This window comes from Callospermophilus lateralis, chromosome 14 (assembly GCF_048772815.1).
Source record: "Callospermophilus lateralis isolate mCalLat2 chromosome 14, mCalLat2.hap1, whole genome shotgun sequence".
Lineage (NCBI taxonomy): Eukaryota > Metazoa > Chordata > Mammalia > Rodentia > Sciuridae > Callospermophilus > Callospermophilus lateralis.
Window position 1 is genome coordinate 22,064,721 of NC_135318.1, and position 22,095 is coordinate 22,086,815.

At 50.2% G+C, this 22,095-nt stretch overlaps 1 protein-coding gene across 1 annotated transcript in view; it reads right to left on the reverse strand.

Annotated features, from left to right (window-relative positions):
* Alk (ALK receptor tyrosine kinase) overlaps positions 1 to 22,095 on the reverse strand; it is a 642,117-nt gene that overhangs the window by 29,716 nt on the left and 590,306 nt on the right. The window contains exons 12-16 of the mRNA XM_076832815.2: positions 18,231 to 18,393; positions 8,845 to 8,995; positions 3,285 to 3,416; positions 2,367 to 2,511; positions 764 to 946 (exon numbers count right to left, since the gene is read on the reverse strand). Of these exons, the coding sequence (XP_076688930.1) occupies positions 764 to 946; positions 2,367 to 2,511; positions 3,285 to 3,416; positions 8,845 to 8,995; positions 18,231 to 18,393 (774 nt within the window). The remainder of the gene's footprint in view (positions 1 to 763; positions 947 to 2,366; positions 2,512 to 3,284; positions 3,417 to 8,844; positions 8,996 to 18,230; positions 18,394 to 22,095) is intronic.

Here is a 22,095-nt window from a genome sequence, read left to right on the forward strand (position 1 = left end):
TTATCTGGGGCTGGGTTATCTTGGGGCTCCCCCCCGGGGCTCCTCCCACCCACCCTTGGCTTGGAAAAGAGCGTGTGGTTAACACGAGCATCTCATACAGAGCGTGAAAGCAAACACAGACATGAACGGCACGGGGCAGGCATGCAGTGTGTCCTAATCTGGGGGGGTGGGGGCGGGGGTGGGGGGCAGCCAGCGTCTTCCAGCCTCAACTTCAGAAGGCTCTTGTGAAGGCAGCTGGGATCAGTGGCTGCTTGCTGGAGTGTTGGGCGGGGGCTACCTGCAGTGGCCCTCAGGAGGAGCGCCATGGGCACGGAGAAGAGTGCCCTTTTGGCCACTGTGGGCTGGGCAGGGGACAGAGTGAGGAGCCAGTGAATCCACAAAGGAGTCCCTTAAAGAGCTGGTTTGGCCAGGCTGCTCAAAGGAAGGCATGGACCTGGGGGTCTGGCCTCCAAGGTTCTCAGGCCAGAGAGTCCTTGCAGTGGCTCGGAGAATAGTGGGGGAAGCCAAGGTCCTCATCTTTGGCTTTGCGGGAGATGGAAGATCATCTTGATGCCGTTGCCAAGGAAGCCTGCAGGCAGGGTGCTAGCTCGAAAGCCAACACCCTGCCTCTGGCTGGCCCTGCTGGGCTGGGGGGAGCGTGCAGTTACATCACAGGCCACACTGGGGAGGGCAGGGGCAGGGAGGGCCGGGACAGGAAAGGGAGGGGAGGTGCCTAGGACTACGTGGGGGAGGGAGTGACACCTTGAACACGAATCATCTTTACCTATATATCCTCCGCCTCCTCCACCTGAGGAGCACCCCCCTCCACCCCCTCCGAAACCCCCTCTTGTCTCCCACCCCCACTTCTTCATGGCCTGGGGGCAGGCATGTCCTCCAGTGGCGCCCTCCAGCAAAGACTTTCCGGCCCAGAGCAAGGAAGTGTTATCTTTCCAGCCACCTCCACCACCTGCAGGGGAGAGAGAGAGAAGGCCTCCTAAGGATGCTGGTGCTTTGAGGGGCACTCCGCCTGCTCCAGTTCCTGGGTGACTTCAGTGGGACCTGAGGGCTCCAGATTCTCCAGCTGGAAAACCAGGAGAGTGCCATTGGGCTAGGGAGACCAGTTTGGCCACAGTTTATCCTTAGAGGATTTGCCTGGTTGCTTAGCTTCCTCTCAGGCCTCTCTGGCTCAGAAGCAGGGAGTGCGCTTAGGGATGGTGGAAGCGGAACCTCTCTCCCAACCCGGAGGCATCACAGCTTCCTTTCACTAACTGCTTCTCACCCTGGTCTCAGTCAAGTGTCAGAGGCCTGCAGAGGTCACTGCCTTAAAGCTTCTTGCAGGAATCCTGGACTAGGCACCAGACAGCCCCAGGAGCTTTATTGTTTGCAGGCTGTGAAATTCTGGGCATGAGTTTCTTTCTGAGCCTCAGTTTCCTCACCTGTAACTTGGGGATAATAAGACCCACCTCATGGGGTTGATGCTAAGCTTAGTGGAGAGAGTGGAGGCGTGAAATGCACCACCGACCACTAAGTGTCGGGATTGTTGGGGGTTTGACAGGCATGTGCGCAGGTGGCCTCATGCCCTGGCTCACTCTGCTTTAGCCATTCCAAAGCCAGGAGCAGAGAAGGCAGGGGGAGGGGGTAACACTCCCATGACAATGGTCCTTAGAGCTTTGCTTCCCAACCCCTGGGGCTGCTTTAGGCAGCTGCAAAGGAAATTAACCTACAGAGCTGAGGTTGGATGTGGCCCAGGTTGACCACAACAAATCTCTCCTGCTGCTCTTTGACATTCCAAGTCCCTAATTGTTCCTCGAGTGGCATTTCAATAGGAATCTACTCCCCAAGAGCCCAGTAGGTGAGGGTGGCAGAGCCTGGAGACTCATGCAGAAAGAACAGAATCAGCAAGGAGTGTGTCTGCTGGGCTGGAAGAGCCAACGCCTGCGAGGGTCCTGGGGAAGAACTCTCATTTGAGGTTCTCCCTACCCAGAGGGGGCAGCAGAGGGCCGTGTAGGTGAGGGAGCTTCAGATAGAGCTGACAGTGGCTAGAAAGAGGGTTAGAAAATGAAGCTGATATCAGTCACAAGCTTGGCTCTGCACGGGGGTCAGCAGAGCTGAATGGAGGCCCTGGGGCAGGCTCGGGGGGGAAGGTTAGTGCTGGGATTCCAGGGTGAGGGGCTGAGTGTGGGCTTCACAAGGCTGGCCAGAAAGGCAGCAGTTAGGGCCCTGGGTACTATCTGCCTTCCCTTGCTTGATACTAGCACCAGTAGCCAAAGCTCCCAGCATCTCAGGGGCCAGTGACTACTGTGCCTCCAGGTGCCTAATGGCAGCCTGGTGAGCTGAAGCCACACAGTCTGTGGGAGATTTCTGGGGGTGGGCTCGTGGGGCTTTACCTGCGGCTCCGGAATTGCCGTTCAGCCCTAGAACTGAGGAGTTATTCTCCAGTCTCTCTGGGTGGAACGTGTCTGTCTTGGCCCCGTAGGCCCTGCCGCCACCACCGGCTGCAATGATGAGGGGCACCGGCACTCCATCCTTCATCTGGCCAGGGGAGACATTCAGAGATTGAGAAACTGAGAGGGGCGTCCACTCTGGGGATCCCGCGCTCTTGGTTAAGTGTTTAAACCTGGCTGTTTGCAGGGCATCGGGGTGACCTCTTGGTCTGAGATGGTTTGAGAGCCCCAACAGTTCTTATATCAGTGGGGGATCTATCAGAGAAGCAAAATCAAGGGTATACATACATGTGCACATGTGTGTGTGCGTGTGAAGGTGCATAGTTGTATATAGTTACATTATATATATATTGGAACTGGGAATGGATCTTGGAGGCCACTTATCCCAGTCCCTTTCCTGAAACTTCTCAGACTAGCCTTGGACGTCTGGGTGTGGTGATTAGAAGCAGGTCCCTCTTCTCTCCCCTTCCTGTCCATTCTTCGGCATCTCTGGCTCTGACCCCACATTCCAGATCAAACCCTCATCCTCACTGTCCCATAGCAGAAGTTCCCAGGATTTAGCTTCCGGCCTGGCTCTGATGATGTCTGAAAGGTCAACCTTAGGACAGACAGCTGGCCCAAGAGGGCAGAGGACCTTCTTGGAGCCCTGAGGCGGGGTGGCAAAGGTTGGTGAACCTGGGCTGATCAATGAGTAAGAGGAGAGCTGGGACAGACAGCGCCCATTTTCCTTTAGGTCTCAGCTCCTCATCTTTCTAGGGGGATAGAGTACCTCAGGGCTTTCTGTCCCAGTGCTGTCCCGAGGTGACAACCCCACGAGGCCCAGAAGTCACTGCCTTGGGAATCTGGCCAAGTGGACCTTACCTTAAACACGTAGGTGGCTCCCCCCCCACCTCCTCCTCCTCCTGCCCACTCGTGCACGCTTCTGTTCACGCGGATTTCTTCTTCGATCACGTTGTTCTCCCCGATGCAGACTTTCTGGATCAATTGGTTTGTCTGTAGAAACAAAAAGCATGTTAGGTTTGGGCCCAAATCAGGGTTCATCACTTTCCAGCGGACGAATCTCGTATGCTTAATGTCAGGATCTGAACCTTCTCAAATAGCTTACAGTTGGGTGGAGCAGAAAAACCACATACACACAAAAATTTTCACTCTGGGCCACGTTAGGGAAGGAGCACAAGGTCAGCTTAGATATAAAATGCTATGAGGAGTGGGGAGAGCAAGGAGGAGGTTTGTTGCTTTTGGTGTCAGGGAGGACTGCCTGCAGGAGGTGGCTTATAGTTGGGCCTGGAAGGATACAGGGGGGATTAGCACAGAGAGCGGGGGACTTCTGTCATTCCAGGAGGAGACAGCAGCAGAAATCCCATAGGACTTTCTTGCTTTTAGAGAAATCCATTTTAGGACAGAAAGATGGTCCCGGAGGACCTGTCAGGAAGAGGAGTGTGAAGCCCCTGTGTGGTGAGATAGGGCTCAGGGTACAAACCGGGTCATGGCAGGAGCCCTTGAATGCAATCAGGAGAGTTGGGTTTCCTCTTTTAGGCAATGGAGCCGCTAAAGGTTCTGGAGAAGGTGCAGTTCTGAAGCATCATGGAAAGAGTAAAGAAAAACGAAGCAAAACGAATCCCCCCAAACACAGTGGAAGGATGGACTCAGATTTCATTCCCCGCTCATCTTTGGGAAAGTCATTTCTCCACTTCGGACATCTCATTCCTTCCAGCTAATGTCCCATTTCTTGTCTCTAAAAATCCCTGGAACAGCCCTACATAGAGCTCTCCGTCTTACTTGGGGACCTTGCAGGAAGATATTTTGCATGCACCACCCACCTTGGGTGACTTGGTCCTCCATTGTGGGACAGGAATGAAGGACAGGTTGGTGGGACAGTGTGAGTAAAGTGCCAGCTAGTGTCTCACACGTCAGGGCCTGGATAGCTGGCTGCCGTTATTATTTTATTTGCATTGACTTCTGGACCCCACAGATTCCTGGTGGGGACTCAGAGGTCTAGGAGTCCCTGGGATTGTGCTGGAAATTTCTGTGGTGGAGACTCTTGGAATTCCTGCATAACCAGGGTATTGCCTCAAGAATAGCTGCACCTGCTTGTCGGCCACCAAAGCTCAGATGAATTCTCCGAGCATCAGCCTGACCTCAGAGGAAAATGACTTTTCTTTCACTTACTGGAGAAAATAAACCAATAAAACATCAAATTTCCATCAAGTGGTGCTGTGTAACCAGCCAGTGGACATGGCAATTCATCTTTGAGCCACTCCTTATGCTAAAGCATTCAGGGATGCCAGCAATGAGTACTAGAGAAATTTCCAGATAAACAGCCGAGATGCAATTTGTTTTATGGCATTTTGGATTTAATGATGGAAATAATTTGATATTTTTTAGAGTGGATTTAGTGTGGATGGAAGGCTCTGAATTGCTATTGTAGAGAACCAATCTCTCTCTGGTGCATTCATAACCCTGTTCAGGCTGGAGGGAGATTGCTGGAAGGGAAGCATTCTAATGGTGGGCTGGGGCAGCCATGGGCTGCAGGCTGTGAACTGAGGCCATGTCCAGGCTAAGAGGGAGGAATTGTGGGCTTCCAGCTACATAGGATATTGAGTCCACACTGGGTTACTGATAGCTCTTGCTAGAGATTTGCTGGGCCATGTGGGTGGGCGCCACACATCCCTGGACTGGCTCCATTTGTAAATCAAGGTGCTGCCCAGTTTAAACCAGCAATGCTAAGAAGGCCCACCCCCCAGACCCTGCTCCCTCTCTTCTTCTTCTTTGGCTGGCAGCATTGGGTTCCACACCCCGCTGGGGTTGGGGGGAATGCCTGTTTCAGTAGAACAGAATCTGGAGACTGTTGGGGTGAGGAAGAGAGGGCTGTGGGGTTTGAGGATGGCCTTTTGTTTAACTAAATGGGGACCCATGCCCATCCTCCATTGCTCCTGCTCCAAGGACACCCTTTAAATTGTTTGGGGGTGAGGAATGGTCCATTCTCAGCCTGTGTCTTACTGGACCTAGAAGCAGCACTTGGCAGAGTTGATAGACTTTCTCTGCCTGCCTGCCAGGAGTCCACACCCTCCAATCCTCTCCCACCTTACAAACTTCTCCTTTTTGGTATCCTTTGCTGGTCTCTCTTCTTTTTCCTGGCCTCTAACTGTTGGTTCCCAGGGCCCCTCCTTGATTTTCTTCTCTACCTGCACCACCCCTAGGCAATCTCATCCCATTTCAGCCTTATGCTGATTTCTCCAAGCTTTATGTCTTTACCCTAGACCTCTCTCCTGACTCCAGTGGCCTACCTCCTGTTGTCCATCCAGCGTCTCCCTTGACCCCCTACAGCCCTCCATGTTAGTGTAGACTGACATTGACCTTCAGATCTTGCCCCCAACATGCTCCTTCCACATTCCCCAACTCAAATGATGGTAGCGTCCTCCTTCCGGTGGCCAGACTCTGTTCTTGGAATAATCTTGACTCTTTTTTTCCCCCTCTCAATTCCTCATCTAATGAAGCAGGAAATCTTTTTGGATTTTACATTCAAAATATGCCCAGAATTCAACCACTTTCACCATCTCCACTGTCACCCTTGCATCTTGCCTAGACTAATGCAACAGCTCTTGGGTTCATTGCCCTGAGTCTTCCCTTGAGCCCATGCAGTCTGCTCTTCATGGTGAAGCCAGAGTGAGTCTTCTGATACATACACCGTATTATGTTGCTATTTGCTCAACCCTCCTATGGCTTGAACATCTCCTTAGAATGGGCTGCTCAGCACCGTTACCCCGACCTCCTCTCTTACGTCCCCTTTCTTTGCTCCCTCTACTGATTCCCATGGGCATCCGACAGGCTCCCACCTCAGGGACTTGGCCTTTGCTGGTCACTCTTTTCCCAGATACTTTTCTCCTCCCCCTGCTTGAACATGAGCTCCTTGTGAATAATGACTTTTTCCCCCTCAAAGTTCCTAGAATACTGGCACACAGTAGGTACTCAACACATATTTGTGGAATAAATTTGAATGAATTGAGGGTTATCTGGCTCATGAGCTGGTTTTTCATAATACTTGCCTGGGGGGTGATGGTGGTGATGGGATTTAACATGTGGACTAGTGTTTTTGCTCCCATAGAACCCTGGATTGTCCCTTCTGGGGAACACTACTGTCATCAAGTGGGTAGAGAAATAAGTATCCCGCAATGCACTGGGAAGCTCCACTCTCAAGAATTTCTGCTCCCAAATGCCAGCAGTGCCTCTGGTGGGGAAGCCTGATTTCAACTTCTGCCACCAGGTGGGTCTGGAAGGATGGGAGGAGCAGGGGCCAGGTGAGTGTGTGAGTGAGTGAATGAGTGTGTGTGTGTGTGTGTGTGTGTGTGTGTGTGTGTGTGTGGTGGGGATTTCCAGCAGCTGGAACCCACTTCACACTCAGGAGTGGCCAGGTACATGGAAAGAGTGACTTCCACAAATGTGCAGTTGAACCAGCAAAGTTGCCAAATCCTGCGGTTTAATTCTTAGAGTTAACTTCACTCTTTTAAGATCATCTCTAGACACTATTTTTTTTCTAGACAGAACTGGGGATGGAGATAGTAACTGAAAATATGTTTTTTCCCTTTCCCAACAACTCAGGAGCCTTGGAGCAACCAGGGTATACCAATTACTTTCCCCTTACGCCCATACTATGCCCCACCCAACCAGTAGAGGGGGCTCTCTGTGTCCTTGACTGAGAATTGCCTCCTCCTGCCCTGGGGACTCTCCCTGTGTATCAACTAAGATTGAGAGTAAGTAGGTTGATTAATAAAAATGATAAAGGGCAGCAACCCAGAGGAACAAGTGGATTACAATTGAATTAAAACAAAAAAGACACGTTCCTGTGAAAAGACATAACTGATTACAATCCAATCAAGTAAAAGTTCCTTGCTGAAGTCAATGCAATCTTTCTGCTTAGATGAAAGAATTGCATTAGCACTCAATGAATTCCTGTGAAAATTACAGCAGCCTGTAATTTAATGACTTAATATATTATAGCAGGTTGGAAAGTCCTGATTATAGTTGCTAAATAAAAGTTGAAGTGGTGACCTTTCTCAGACAGAAGGTTGCTCCTCTTAGCTTACTTCTGTTCCTTGCCTTCACCTCATGAGGGATGGGGCAGGGAGGAAAGCTGAGCTCTACTCTTGCTTGCCATCCTCAGGAATCTCAGTCATAGCCTGGCTCTTAGGAGCTCTGCATTTATTTTGTGAATTGACCTGCTGTGAATTGACCTGTTTCCCTACTTGTATTCCCAGGATACTCTCTAATATGTTCCTGGAGAAGGAGCTTCCCTGGGCACAGGAACCCAGCTCCCTGCCTGGGCACCTACCCCAAGCAAAGCTGTACTTCATGCGAGGCTGGGGTCTGGTCCAATCCACCTTGCAGCATCCTGAGTTTCTGCTAAGACAGCCAGCATTGCCAGGGGCCTGTCTCCTGCCCCCAACACAGACAGGCAAGAGGTAACAACTAGGGCATCTGGGGGTTGCACGGCTGCGCTTAATTAATTGCCTCTGTCTCATCCTCCTGGCAATTTTGGGCCACTCTGGGCTTTCTCAGCTCCTGATAGTGGCGTTCTCCCTCTTGGACAGCTGGTCACCCTATCCTGAGAGGGTCTGAGACACAATGTCAGGCTGTCTCTGGGACTACAGAGGCATGCCCAGGGATGAATTATAGCATGAATGGGTAAACGTCTAAGAAACTGAGGCAGGTAAAGGGCACCGGAAAAATAAGAGCCCTGAGCTCTGGGCCACTTTGTGAGTAACTTTGGACAAGTCCCTTTACCTCTGTGGCCTCCATTTTTCTTACCTATAAAATGTGGGAACTGGGCTGCATAGTATTTATTCTGGATCTTGGCTTATGTCTTAATTTTTTGTTTTAATCACACACATAATAAATAATATGTGAAAAATCCCTTTTTTTTGGTAACAATTCCAGACACGATCGAACAAGCTCTCCCAGTCTAGTCCTGTCGCCGGCAGTAGCCACTGTTAGCTGTATCTTTCAGAACTTCTTTTGTGCATTTATATGCATCTATATGTGGCCACGACTCTGTGATATCGAGCTGAACAAGAAGTTTAGGCTGGTATTTTTCTATTTGTAATAGCATGATTAAATATAACAGGGCCCTAGCTAGGAGGTTCAGGAAGTGACTCCAACTTATACTTCTGCAGAGAAGAATAATCAGTCCTTCAGTTTCAAAGGTCAGTCATGAAACCCATGCTTCAGTCTTGGTCCCCGTGGGGATGTAAAACTCCCATGGCCACACGTCACCTGCTTTCTTGTGCACCCACATGACACTGGGGGCGGAGGGGCATTTATAGACAGAACTGGGGGCAAGTCCTACAGCTTTTGGAAGTGAACTCCCAGGAGTGTGCTGGATGTTGGTGTCCTCCAAGAGGCCTCCCCTGCTTTGGGCACTTACACTGGGGCAGGCGTCTTCTCCCTGCTGCCCAACCAGGATGTACAGCATGTCGTCCTTCTCCAGGTTGAAGATGCCCAGCACAGACACGCCATGGGACCGCATCATGGTGTTCTTCCCGCCTTTTCCTCCGGCGGCTCCATAGCCTGAGATGCTGCAATGGACAAAGCACACTGGCTCCTGCAACAGAAAGAAGACTGACCCCTTTCCTGCCAACCCAGTGGCTTCCAGGGGCATCGCTGCCATCGTCATGTCGGAGCATTCTTGCCCACATCAGCCTCGTGAGGCCAATAGGGAGGGATTCTTCCTCCACTGTCAGGAGAGAAATGTAGAGCCAGGAAGGTAAGAAACTGGAAAGGTGTGAAGAGACAGAGGGAGAAGGAGGGGGCACACACACACACAGAATAAGGTCGGGGTGATGACTTCTCAAAGCCTTCGCCATTTTGGATTTCCCAGTCCAAGATCAAAAGACTCATAAGACCTTGGATAAGTAGCTTAATCTCTCTGTTCCTCATCTGTAGAATGGGGACAAGAAGAAAAGCTACCTCCTAGCTACACACGTTATGAAGATCAAAGGAAGGCAGACAGGTTGTCTGAGAATCGTAGCTGCCACAAAATAGGCCCCCAGTGAGTACTTGTTATCAGCAGCAAGAGTGGCTGGAATAGCAGCTGGCTTTGTGCACAGTTTTACAGTCACCCCGCAGGGTCCTGAATGAAGGAGGTTCCACGGCAGAGGCGGAGGAGAACATGTTTACGAGCACAGACTGTTTACTTGTCCTGTCAGTAACTCCTTCTGGAGCAATCTGTGTGCAGACAACAAACAACCGATCATGATGAAAATAAAAACAGAGCATGGGGACGTGGGATTGTGTCTGCTGCCTCTTAAGACTGTTGAGATGAAGTCGAGCAGGGCTGGGGGAAGAAAGACTCGGTCTGTGAACCGTGTCAGAAGAGCAGCAGGTCTGGAAGACAGCTAGTGTACCAGCTAACATATGCCAACAGATGGCTCCCCGGAGACCAGCTGCCAGGAAGAGGGAGGATTTACATGATCCCATCCCTTCAGATCCAAGGTCCTTTATGAACGACTAGGAAGAGATACAAGGCAGTGTTGCCCAAGTGGGCACACAGCGGCTCCTCCACAGACAGTTCTAGGACATTCCCATGTTCTGGGCATGGGAAGGGCCTCCCAGGGCCTCCTCCAAGGCAGAGTCCTCTGCTTTCTACCGCAGAGCTGAGCCTAGAGACTGGAGACCTCAGCCATGTGGCAGGTGAGGACTTGCCTTCTTGATGGAAGGCAAACAGAGAACCTCATGCCCAGTCCAGGGGCCTGGCAGGTGCTCAGAAACCCATTGGAGCTTATTGAATGTCGGGAACAGTATCAGGCTGTGTGGATCAGAGACCTGAGATGGGCTCCAGATCCTTGAAAAACTAAGAAACTGGGGACACGGTCCTAGTTATGAGAAGAGAAATTTCACCATAGGGTGGCTATTGGAAAAGGCAAAGCAGAGGGCATTCTGGGGCTTCAAGGTCAGAGAGGACCATTAGGTCTTCTTCTACAACAAAAGAAGAATCTCCTATTCTTTCCCAGACTCACATGACCGTCCAACATCAAGAAGAGACAATGGCACAAAAGCCTCATGATGCTGCAAGTCTCTTTGCAAAGTGTGGGTTGTCAGGTGATCAGGCCCAGGAGGGATCCAGAGGATGTGACAGGTGCCAGGACCTCTGCTGGTTGTGGGGCTGGGGTGGGGTGGAGGACTGAGGTTGGCTTCATGGTGGGGCTGACAGATGGCTCCCTATCTGTCAGACAAATAGAAAGAGTGGAGTGTAGGAGTCAGGTTTGTGTGACGGGAAGTGAAGAGACAGGGAGCCTCTGGGATGTCTGGCTGCAGCAGGCAGCTGGAATGGGGAAGATGGGGTTGTAGGCTTGGAGAGGGAGCGCATCCTCTACCATGTGGGCAGCATGCATGCTGACATGTGTATGTCATTTCAAGAGCCATAAATAAGAGAGGGTATTACTCTCATTTGACAGATGAGGAGACTGAGGCTCAGAGAGATTAAACAACTCATATCAGGTCGCAGAGCTGGCCACTGGCAGACTCTGGTCTAGACCCCCTTCCTATAGAGGCCATCTTCTCTCCCGTATGCTCCTAGGAGGCTGATGTGGACGGATAAAGATGAAGGCCTGAGAAGACACCAGCTCATTCTAATTCCCTTCGACCCTCAAGTCCCCTCTGACCCACTAGAGATGGACAGAGCTGACAGGCTGAGGAAAATGAAAGTTTTTAGTAGAAGGCGGAAATGGGGGTTGGCCGTATGGCTTCCAGAGAATGTGCAGTCTCAGGACAGACATGGGACCTGGACTCCCTGCTCACTACTCAGGGGGCTGGGCCAGGCTGATAAAAGAGTCATTTCAATCCGGAGATGTGCTTTGCTTGGAAGACTTTTACCTATGTCCTTGTCCTGCCCACTCCTACTTATGGCTGAGAGGTAAGCTTTACCCTGTTAATTCCTTTCTGTCTCATTTGCATATCCATTTGCATCAATCTGCATGTATTATGAATCATTCTGAACTCTTTCATATGTTTAAATTTAGTCAAATTATTATTATATTTTAGACTTGTTCTTGAGTCTTTTTTTTCCCCACTAAATCTTTTCTGTTTCTTCTACCCCTTAACCAAATTGGAAAGGCAGCTCCCCCCAGGACTTGACTTGGCTCTTGGCAGTGGGGTAGGCTGCAAAGAGCCTGGAGCTCTGAGTCACATGCTTGTTATAGTCCTCACTGTGGAGCTGTGTGACCTGGGGCAACTTGGTCAACCTCTCAGAACCTCAGCTTCTACTACCAAGGAAGGAAATAAGGTCACAACCCTGCCTCACGTATGGGGTAAATAGTGGATTTGAAAAGGGTGCAGAAGGTTCACGAGGGAGGTCTCTGGGCTGGAGTCAGCTCCACGTATTCTAGAGCTGACAGTAGAACTTGGCAATCAGGTGTCAGTGCCCAGAGTGTACTTTGCTGGGTGGTAGCCTCAGCCCCAGGCTCCCACACTGGACTAGGGACGGGCTTAACGTCATGGGAGTAGGCAGCTGACCGCCTGGACTAATTGCTGGTGTCTTGGGAAGGGGTGGCTCCCTCATCATCCCCTGAAGCCTGAAATTCCACTATGTAGAGCTTCCTTCCTTTGCTACTGTAGGACTGATCTGCTTGGGAGTGGGGTGTGCCACAGTAAAAAAAAAAAAAAAAAAAAAAAAAAGGGTGAGAATGCAGACAGACCTGGATCCAAATCCAAGCTCTGCTACTCAGACCAAGAGCGGGTGAGGCCATTGCAGCCCCTCCTTCCAGCTGCTCACTGGCGGCACTGATGACCCTGAGAGCCGGAATCTCCTGAAATGTGCCTGAGATGCCTTGATTGTCTCTCCCTGGCTCAGGCCCTGCCAGGCTTACTCACTAGCTGTGTGACCTTGGCTAATTTATTTACCCTCTCTGAGCCCCAAGTTTCCCTGCATACAAATGGGAGATAATAATTCCTTGAAAAATAGTTGTGAGAATCAAATGAGAGAATTCCTATAAAGACCTAATTCAGTGCCTAGAGGACAACCAAAGAGTGACAAATTATAGCCACACTCCTGACAGTGAGCCTGTCTACTCCTCCCCTGAGGGTGGCTTCTGGGAGGCAGAAGGAGGTAAACCAACGAGAAGGGGGCAGGAGGTGGACCAGAGTGTGGCCAAGGAGATCTGGGTCAAGGCTGTACAGTTTCCCCTGGAACCCACCCTGTACACAGCCTGGGAAGCACAAGCCAGTCTTAGCATTTTTGAAGACCCCAAACTCTGATAATAACACAACACTCACTCACGTCAGAATAACAACTGCAGCCAAATCTCTGAAGTGCTCTCCCGGACCCTTGCCAACAATTTATTTTGATGGTTGACAAATGACAAGAAATTAATATACCTGCCACTCAAGTGGGGAAAATGACTTGCAGTGATTCCAATTTACTGGAAATTACAAGATACTGCTCTCAAAGAGTTGACGCTGTATTTTTTTTTTGTTGTTGTTTTTCCCCCCTCATCTAAATCCATGTCCCCTGGTCAGAATGCATGTTTATTGGGTTTGCATTTTGTATTATTGACTGTGAGCTATTGTTACCTGATGTAATTGAGTTGTGAATCTTTTTTAAATAAAGAATTAGCAGCAAATCAAAGCAACTGCCTGCCGGATCTGGAAATGACAGCACAGCTGGTGTGCAGCATGTCGGTGGCTTCTGTACCCACTTAGGAGAGGGAGGAGAGAGCCCCCACTCAGGGGAACACAGAGCACCCCATTTCCCTCCTGTACCACCTTTGAGTGGACCAGGGTGTGGCCAAGAGAGACCTCAGGGCTCTGACTCCCAACTGTTGCCGGGGCCGTGTCCCTCCCTCCTCAGTCTCAATTTCCCCATCTGTGAAATCAGGAGGCTAAGATCTGGCTGGCCCGTCCCCCAGAACCACCGGGGGCCTGCCAGCGTGGCCAGGGACTGGGCGGCAGGGAATTTCTGATCCAATGTACAGTCATACTATCCGAATGGGTTACTTGAGTCATCAGGTGACACCCCTGGGGGTTGGTGTTAGAGGGGCCTGTTGGGGAGGTGTGGGCTCCTCAGGGGCCACTGGGTCCTGTTCCTATTGCATGGATGAGCAGGGCACTTGGTCTGGTCTATTCTTTCCTCAGCACCTTCCTGATAGTGCAGAGCTGGAAGGGACCTCAGTGACCTCTAACTCCATCCTGCTGACAGCTCGTTGATCTTGGCCTGCACCCCCTGCCCCTGCCCCTGCCTGCTCTGTGCTCTTCACGGCAAGGGCTCCCTGTGCAAGGACTGAGGCAGCTCATCATGCTTGGGGACATCGCTTCTACGAGGGTCCAGAGCTTGATGGGCGTTGTGGGCTGCTATGGAACTTTCCTGCCCTGTGGTCTTCCCAGAGACCATGAGACTCTGGAGTCTCAGTCATGTCCTCGAGTCCTGTGGTACCTACTCAGTGCCTGGTCCACAGTAGGAGCCCCGTGGTTCAGTGCTTAGCACACAGTAGGCATCCCGCAGCTCAGTGCCTCTGTGTGTGTGTGTGTGTGTGTGTGTGTCCATGGTTGTTTGTGGATTGGGTTGAATTACGGTTATCCAGCTGCACACGCTGGTCCCTGGAGCCAGGTAGGGAAATGAATGTCACTGATGGAGACCAGCAGGAACAGCTGTGGCCTAGGTCAGCTGGCTCCAGCCGGGCTCTGGGGCCTCTGTACGTTATGTGTGAAGAGTGACTGCCCCGTGTGAGAACTGCCAACAGGAGCTGTGGGCCGTGTTTGACAAATGTTTTTATGTGTGGTCTGCGGAGGGGGTGGGGGTTAGGGGTGCTGAACTCTACAGGGGCAGGCAGGCAGGAAGGACGGGGGGCTGGAGGGATGGGAGAATTCAGAAAGAGCAAGAGGCACCGGCGATCAGCTGAGTGACTGCCTCTCTGTGGGCACTCCACACTCTCTCTAAAATGCCCCTCTAAATGTCCATCTCCATTCTAAGATGAAGCTAAGGTTCTTGCCATTTCCCCGCCCTCCAGCACAGGCTCCCTAATCCATGCTCTCTGTGGGCACTGGTGGCCTCCCACCCTCTCCCTCGTGCACCACCCACCTCCTCAGGCACACTCAGGACATTGTCTCCTGCAGAACAACTTGGCTCAGAAGTCCCCCTTAACCAGGTGCCTGTCACATGTGCCCAACCCTTGCCTTCCCTTCTGCATCAAGCTCCTTAGAAGAGTGGCTGATACTCACTCTCCTTGCTCCCTGCACCCCTCAAGCCAGAAATGTGGGTGCTGTCCTGAGTGTTGCCCACACCCATCCACTCAGTTCTCAAATCTTAGTCACCCCACCTCCCAAAGTCCTCCCGGCCCTGCCCTCTCCTCTCCATCCCGGTTTCCCTGCCCTGCTGTGGTCCTTTTCTCTCTAGCCTGGATGACAGCCACTGCCTGGAACCTGCTCTGCCGGCCTGGGGCTCCTTTCTGTCCCTCCCACCTCCCGCAGTCACCAGAGGGAGCTAAAGGTATCTGGGAAGCAAGGCTCCAGCTGCCTGGCCCCAGCCTGGCCCATTCCCTGCAGGACCACAGCAGGCACCTGCCACCCTGCTCCTTCCATCCCCCCCCCCCCCGCCCTCCTTGGAGACCACTCTTACTGCCATCAGATGGGACTCTGGCTTCTGTCTCCTCGAGGAAGCTCTTCACCTACTAAGACTGGGAGAAATTGCCCCCCCCCCGGCCTCTGACAGTGGTACTTTGAGTCAACATCCATTTTTTTTCTTCTCCAACACATGGAAATGCTTGTCCCCAAGTCCACCATCCCCGGGGCTGCCGCTCCTCTGGGGCTGGGGCTGGGGCTGGCTCTCACTCACTTTGGTAAACTTGGGGTCAGGCACAGGCTCCAGACAGGTAATTATTGTGGTTCACTGAGATTTGCACAGCAGGAGGGGAACAAGTACTGACACCAGGGCAGGGGACTTGCATGGAATATGACCCCCTCACCCCTTGCTGTTTTGACAGAGGCAGAGGCAAATCCAGGGCAGAGAAAGCAGGTGGTGGGGGGAGAGGAGGAGCCCTGGCTCTACTCTTCCCAGCCCCTCCTTCAGCTCCCGCTTCCTGGGCCTCCTCCTTTGTGGTGGGCAAATGAGTAAGAAGGTGGGAGTAGAGGGTGTTTTAAAGAGTAGAGGGTGTTTTCACCCACATACATCCAGAGGAAGCCCAGGCAACGGAGGCCCCACCCTGGCAAATGGTGTTTGGTAAGTGCTAGCCCCTTCCCCTCACCTCCACGCCCAGTGGAGACATCATAGGACCACTTGAATGGGTGGTAACTGTAGCAGGTTGGGTGTGTCTGGAGGAAACAGGTCATGGCCGTGTGTCTTTGAGGTTTATATTTTGTCCCTGGCGAGCAGAACTCTCTCTGCTCCTGGAAGGGCATGAGCTGAGCAGTTTTCTTAGCCAGGCCCTTCTGCTGCGAAGTTCTGCCTCACGTTAGGCCCAGAGCGATGCCGTGAGCCGACCACGGGCTGAACCTCTGAAACAGCGAGCCAAAGTAAACTTTCCCTCCCCTAAGCTGTGCTTGTTATGTCTTCTGGAGACAAAAGCTGACTAAAAACACCTGTTTCAATAGAAGAACAGCTCTTTGTATAGGTTATCAATTACGCAAACACCCATCAATGCTAGGGACTGCGAGATAGTCTCAATATTTCAAAGGGAGGGTAGAAACGGTTCTCCAGTGTTAGCTGGGGTTGTATCAATGCAGTACGGCAATTCTGTGGCACTTCATGCAGATCAGAAACCTGACTAGGCTTAATAAGGCTGTGATTAATAATACATGGGAAAGTGAGTTAATTATTATTTAATAAGTTTAGTTCCTCTGGCAGGCCAGATCTTGCAAAACCCAGAGCCCATCTGAAGAAGTCAGACTAAAGTCATCAGAAACAGGAAAGTCGGGAGCTAATGCTTATGGAATGGGTCTGTCCCTGGAAATGCCTCTGCAGCTGCCTGCTGCTGTCCTTGCCGAGTTCTCTGCCCACCCGGGAGGCGCTCCTCCTGCGCGGAGGCTTTGTGCTGGGTGCATCATCGACATAAGCAACTGGGTCGGGGTCAGCGCTCTGCTGCTGTATACTAATGGGCAGAACCTCTTCTAAATATGGAAGTGGGCCCCATGTCTAGGGGGACTGAAGCCCAAGAGGACCGCAGGTCAGGCATCTCCTGACTGTGAACTTCTGTGGGAGAAGCAGCAGGGAAGTCTTTATATTTTGTCCCTGGCTGATTCCAGTCTGGCTCTGGAAATGCCCTGGGCTGGGAGGGGACCATGGGGTTCCGCCTACTTTACTGCTCCCTTCAGGTGGTTTGGCTTCTCTTTCCAGGCTCTCATTTCCAGAGGCTTCCTGGAGGGGGGCTGTAGATGGTTCCTGCGCCTAATCTCCTTTCCCGTCCCTCCCAGCCTCTGTGTGCCTCTCAGAGCCCGGATGTGGGTGTCAGTGCAAGGAGCACAGGCTCCAAGCTGGAGGCCCTGGGTCTAAATGCCAGCTCTGTCACTGTGTAGTCTTAGATCTGGAGCGGAGCTTCCCTGACTCCAGTTTTCTCAGATGAAAGTGTGAGGGTAGCAGCAGTAACAATGCCACTCACCTCCCTGCTGAAAGCAGGAGAAATACCAGGTGGATTCTCAACAAGCTTTCATCAACTCTCCCCAGGAATCCTTTCCTCCCTGCTCTGGGACACAGGGAGGTTCTGCTGGGCAGGAAGGGGAGGTCTGGCTTTGCTTGGTGTACTTACTGGGTCTTTGGGACATTTATTGAGGATGGATGGGACCTGAAACAGCTAACCTGATTGCAGTCAAACCTTGTTATTATGTTCCTGCCCAGAATGTCACTTAAAAAGCACTTAGGGCTCTCCCCAGAATACACTTGCCAAGGAATCAGGCTATCACAAAACACCCTTAAATTGGAGAGAGAAAACAGAGAAACCTGAGAAGAGAGCAGGAGGGGAAGGAGAGGACCACCAGGCGCCAACACTGACAGTGAGGATGCTTCCCGGCTAGCCCAGCGGTGTAGGGCTGGGTGGAAGAGGCTGCCGTGAGGCCACACCTCAGATGTCTGAGGTTGGAGGCTGGTTCTAGATGATGTGACTGGAGGGATACAGTGTGGGCCCTGTTGGGGCTGTTGTGTGGGCCCTGCTGACGTCATAGAGCCTGGATAAGGACTGCACAGGCTTGACTAAGCCCTGGGTCTGAAGGAACTCAGAGGCTCTCGAAGGCGGCATCGGTACCACCTGGCAACTAGGTGGAACTTCAGATTCCCCAAACCCACCCAGACATGCAGAGTCAGCCCTCCAATCTCACCACAAGCTTTGCTTAGTGCCGTGGCCTCAAGGTAGCACAGGGGAGTCAGGCCTCCTCCTGCCTGGCTTTGCCCTGGTGGAAAACTGTGGAGTTGGGATTGGGGTGAGGATGAGCATCAGAGAATGGCTTGCTTTACATGCAAACAGTGAAGGTCCAGGAGAGGATAAGGACAAGCACAAGAGCATCAGCTTTTGTGTGCATAGTGTGTTTGTTTTCCAAATATTTTTACACACCTTGTCTCATCTGAAGAACATCAAGCAGTATTCAAAGAACAGTCCATCGTAATTGTAATTATTAGTAATATTTATGTAGCTAGCTAATGCATGCCTATCGTCTCCTCAACAGTATGTGAGCCAGATTTGATCTCCAGGCCTTACACCTTACTACAGGCTGCCATCTGTGGCCCTTGAACCTTGGCATGCTTAGGCACCCCAGGGACATGCATCCACAGGCAGGACTCCAATCCTCTTCAGGGAAATGGGCCTGCCCCTCGGCCTCCCCCTCTCCCATACGTACCTGTAGGTGTCAGTGGCTGGCACTTTCCAGATCTGGATGCCCTTCAGGGGCCCTTCACTCCCTACCACCACACTCTGGTTGGAGTTCTGGTAGGCATTGTTGCACTGGGCCTGCGTGGGGCCATGGGGTCCGCTGGCCCCGCATGTGGTGAACAGCCAGTGAACTGTGGCACAAAAGGAGAGATAGTCACTCACTTGGCCTGGCCTGGCTTTCTCCAGAGGCCTCTCTGGGCTGTCTCCAAGTAGTCAGCTCAATAGGTTCAAACATGCATTCCAAGATGGTATCATGGTTGGGTCAAGAAACACTGATCAGCCATTCAAACTGGAAATTTCTCTTGAGCCTACTAGGTGCCAGGGGAAAAAAAGCCATAGAAACACAGGTAACACTGTGCTATGGGCCATCTAAGGAGGGAGTCAAGTGTCCTTTTATGTGGCACAGACATGGACCTGACCTAGAATTCTCCTGGTCTCTCATAGAGTCCAGCACAGAGCTGGGCAAATTATAGGCGCTCCATCTGGTCTACTATGACTGTTGCTAACCTGCTTCCAAAGGCTTGGCATGTGCATATAGGAACCTTGTAGCTTTGAGAAGACAGAAAATAGAAATTAGACATGGTACCAGCCCCATGACCCCACCATTGGCCCAGGCACCCAGGACAGGTGGGAGCAGGAAGTCTCCTCCTCCTGGCTATGGCTCTGTCAGACACTTGGTAACAGACCCTGAACAGGGCAGCTTCAACTTCCTTATTGAAACCAAGTTAGACTTAGAAATGCAATGAGAGTAACTTTCAGGTTCTGTATGCAAAAGAGAGTATTAAAAAAAAAAAGAAAGAAAAAAATGGGTCAAATTTGTCAAATTTTGCCTTTTTTCTCCTAAGCCTACTTCCTGGTGAGCTCTGTCCTTGCCCAATATCCTTGGGTGGCTTTCTGGGGGCACTGCAGGAACACTCAGCACAAACCCTCCCCCATCATCTCATTACCAACCACTGAGCTATTTCCTTTCAAACTTTCTACCTTTGAGCCAGGCCAGACCTTGGGGAGTTTTCAGATCTCTTTTTGGCCACAATTCTAGCATAGTTTTCTTTCTTTCTTTCTGTCTTTTTTTTTTTTTTTTAACAACTTAGAAAAACTTTTAAAAATGTATTCTTGATAAATTATTTTTACTTAAAAGAAAAAAAATCTCATTATCAGATTGTCAAGATTATTTTTCTTTAAAGAGAGATTAGGTCAAACTGTACCCACAGGAAATGATGGAAGAATTAATTTAAGTATACATAGCTTTGTTCACTAAAACATTAAAGTGAAAAAAAATTGAAGACTTTGAACTAATTTAGTGATGAACATAAAAGAGATTAATTGGGGTTGCCAATTATAAACAAACAGATTGAGATTATGCTGGGCAGGATTGATAATTTGAAAACTGGGCCAGTTGTGGTGGGCTTTTGTGAGAGGGCCCTGGCCCCAAGGTCAGAAGCATGAAGTTCCACTGGGGCTCCAATACATACAGCTATCCAACACAGCACTCGCGATTCATTTTATCAAATGAATGGTCTATTTGACTTCTGAAAGTCATTTCAAGGACTGGGAGGTAGTGAGTCCATTTACCTTTGGTACGTATGGCTAATGGTTAACTTTCTGATCTATTTGTGTTGTAAAGGGGGCAGTCTTATTAATTCAAAGGCCTAACTCTTTACAAAATGTATTTTAGCAGAACATTTTTGGCCAGTTGCCTTTTTACCTTCACCAGAGCCTAAATTCCACCTGCAGGCTGTGCTAACGGTGTGAAGTGGATGGATCACGGCTTAGAAATCAGCAAGAGCACCTGGGTTTGGGGGCAGTCTCATCAACTGCTGATTATGAGACCTTGATCTAGTTCCTTCATCTGGGGCTGGATTGGCATGTTAAAAGAAGCAGAGGGATATGAAAGCCATTGTGAAGTCCCAAACTCTAAAACTCTGACTTGTATCAATGGCACCTATCTGTATCCAGGACTGGTGTTGTCCCTGAAACTGGAAATGGGGTCAAGAGAGGTTCTGTGAATATGGATCCCATGTCAGCAGCACCTGGGGATTTCAACTCGGTGGAGCTGGGAGAAAAAGAAAAGTTCTGAAAGTGAGTTGATAAATCAACCTCTCCCATTATCTCCAACCTGAAGCCTATTCTGCAGACCCATCTATACCTATGGCAAATGGCCTGATTCTGGAGTAACCTCATCTACCTGAGGACAGAAGCATGGTGATTTATTTGATTAATTCAATCATGGAAATAAAAGAGTGTGTGTGTGTGTGTGTGTGTGTGTGTGTGTGTGTGTATTTTTTAAAATTTTTTATTTCTCAAGAGTTTGCTGGGGGAGAGAGCCTTCAGTAGGACCCACTTTTAGCTTCAGTCTAGCTTAACTAACATTGTTCAGAAGGTTTTGAGACATTCCTAGGAATACTGGGCTTCTGTATCTTGGCCAGGTAGGACATGTGGTGAGACAGGAAGAAGGGCATGGGCTCTAGATTCAGCTGTGCCAATTTTTCTCATCCTGGATTTTGCCCCTGACCTGCTGTGAGACCTGGGTTAGATTATATTACCTCTCTGGGCCTCAATTTTCTAACCTGAACAAATGGAGATTAGCTTAGGCTTCCTGTGAAAGTGAAAAGATGATCTAGGCAAAGGATCATTCAGCGTTAGAGATGCTTAATGAATGTAGTTTAAACAGTGTGTAACTTCATGTTCACTGTGGGAAGCAGACACCCAATCTCAAGATTTATGCCCCCATCCCATAAAGGAGGGACTCTGGGGCTATTTCTCAATAAAGGGACCAGTATTTTCCCAGTTCAATGGATGTATAGTAGTCTCAGGTGGTTTCTCTACACAAAATTTTGTTTTTATTTTCAGCGATTTCTGATGGAAAGGCCCAGAGAGGAAAGTCTTTCTAAAGTGGATTTCATGGGAACAGAGGATTTGCCATCCCCGGCCAGGCTCATGATTCATCCAGCCAGAAATCTGCTGCTCCCAGTAGCCTTTGAGGCAGGGAGGTGCTCCCTGCTCTCTTGGATGGCTCTGACCCACATAAATCTGCCCGATTTTGTTTGGAATCAATTTATGTTTCCCACCAGCACCACTTCTTTGCAGTATGGAGTTTGAGTTTATTACTCCTTCTGCAAGGGCTATCCTGCTTCTCGTGTCTTGTTCAAGCTTCTTCCCTTTGGCTCCCTTCATTCATTTTGTCTGAAATCTCATAGAATGTCACAGAAAGATGGAACCTTAAAAAAAAACACCACCAAATCAGCGGTTCCCAAACCATTTAAGAACCTTCAAAATACAGATACCTGGAAATCCAAATTCAGTAGTTCTGGGTGGGGATGGGAAGGCAATACCTGTTTTATGTAAAAACCTTTCCAAGAGAACCTGATAGTCAATCAGATTTATAGACTAGTCCCATCTACCTCTTTGTCCAGATGAAGAAAGAACATTCTGGATAGAGCAAGTGGTTTTTCTGAGCCTGTCAGAATTGAAGAAGGGGCCAAAATTGAGAATTACTCTTTCTCCTTTCTGCCTTGAAGACTTCCACCCTTTTCAGATTATCCTTACATGAGTCTCTGATCTCCCGTGTCTTTCTTAGGAACTTCCTTAACGCTAGAAATCTTTTTTTTTTTTTTTTTAAGATGGGTCCACTAGAACAGTGGGTACCTGTGAGGATAATTGCTATTCTGCTTTATTTCTAGAGTCTCTGTGAAGGTGCTTGCTTGGAATAGACTTTAATATTTTCCAGATCCTTGCCCAAGGGTTGGACTATGGCTCTGAGCCTGGTGGCATCGTGGACCTAGTAAAGTTCCACAGGAAACAAACAAACAAGAGGGGATGGTGGAAGCAGGAAG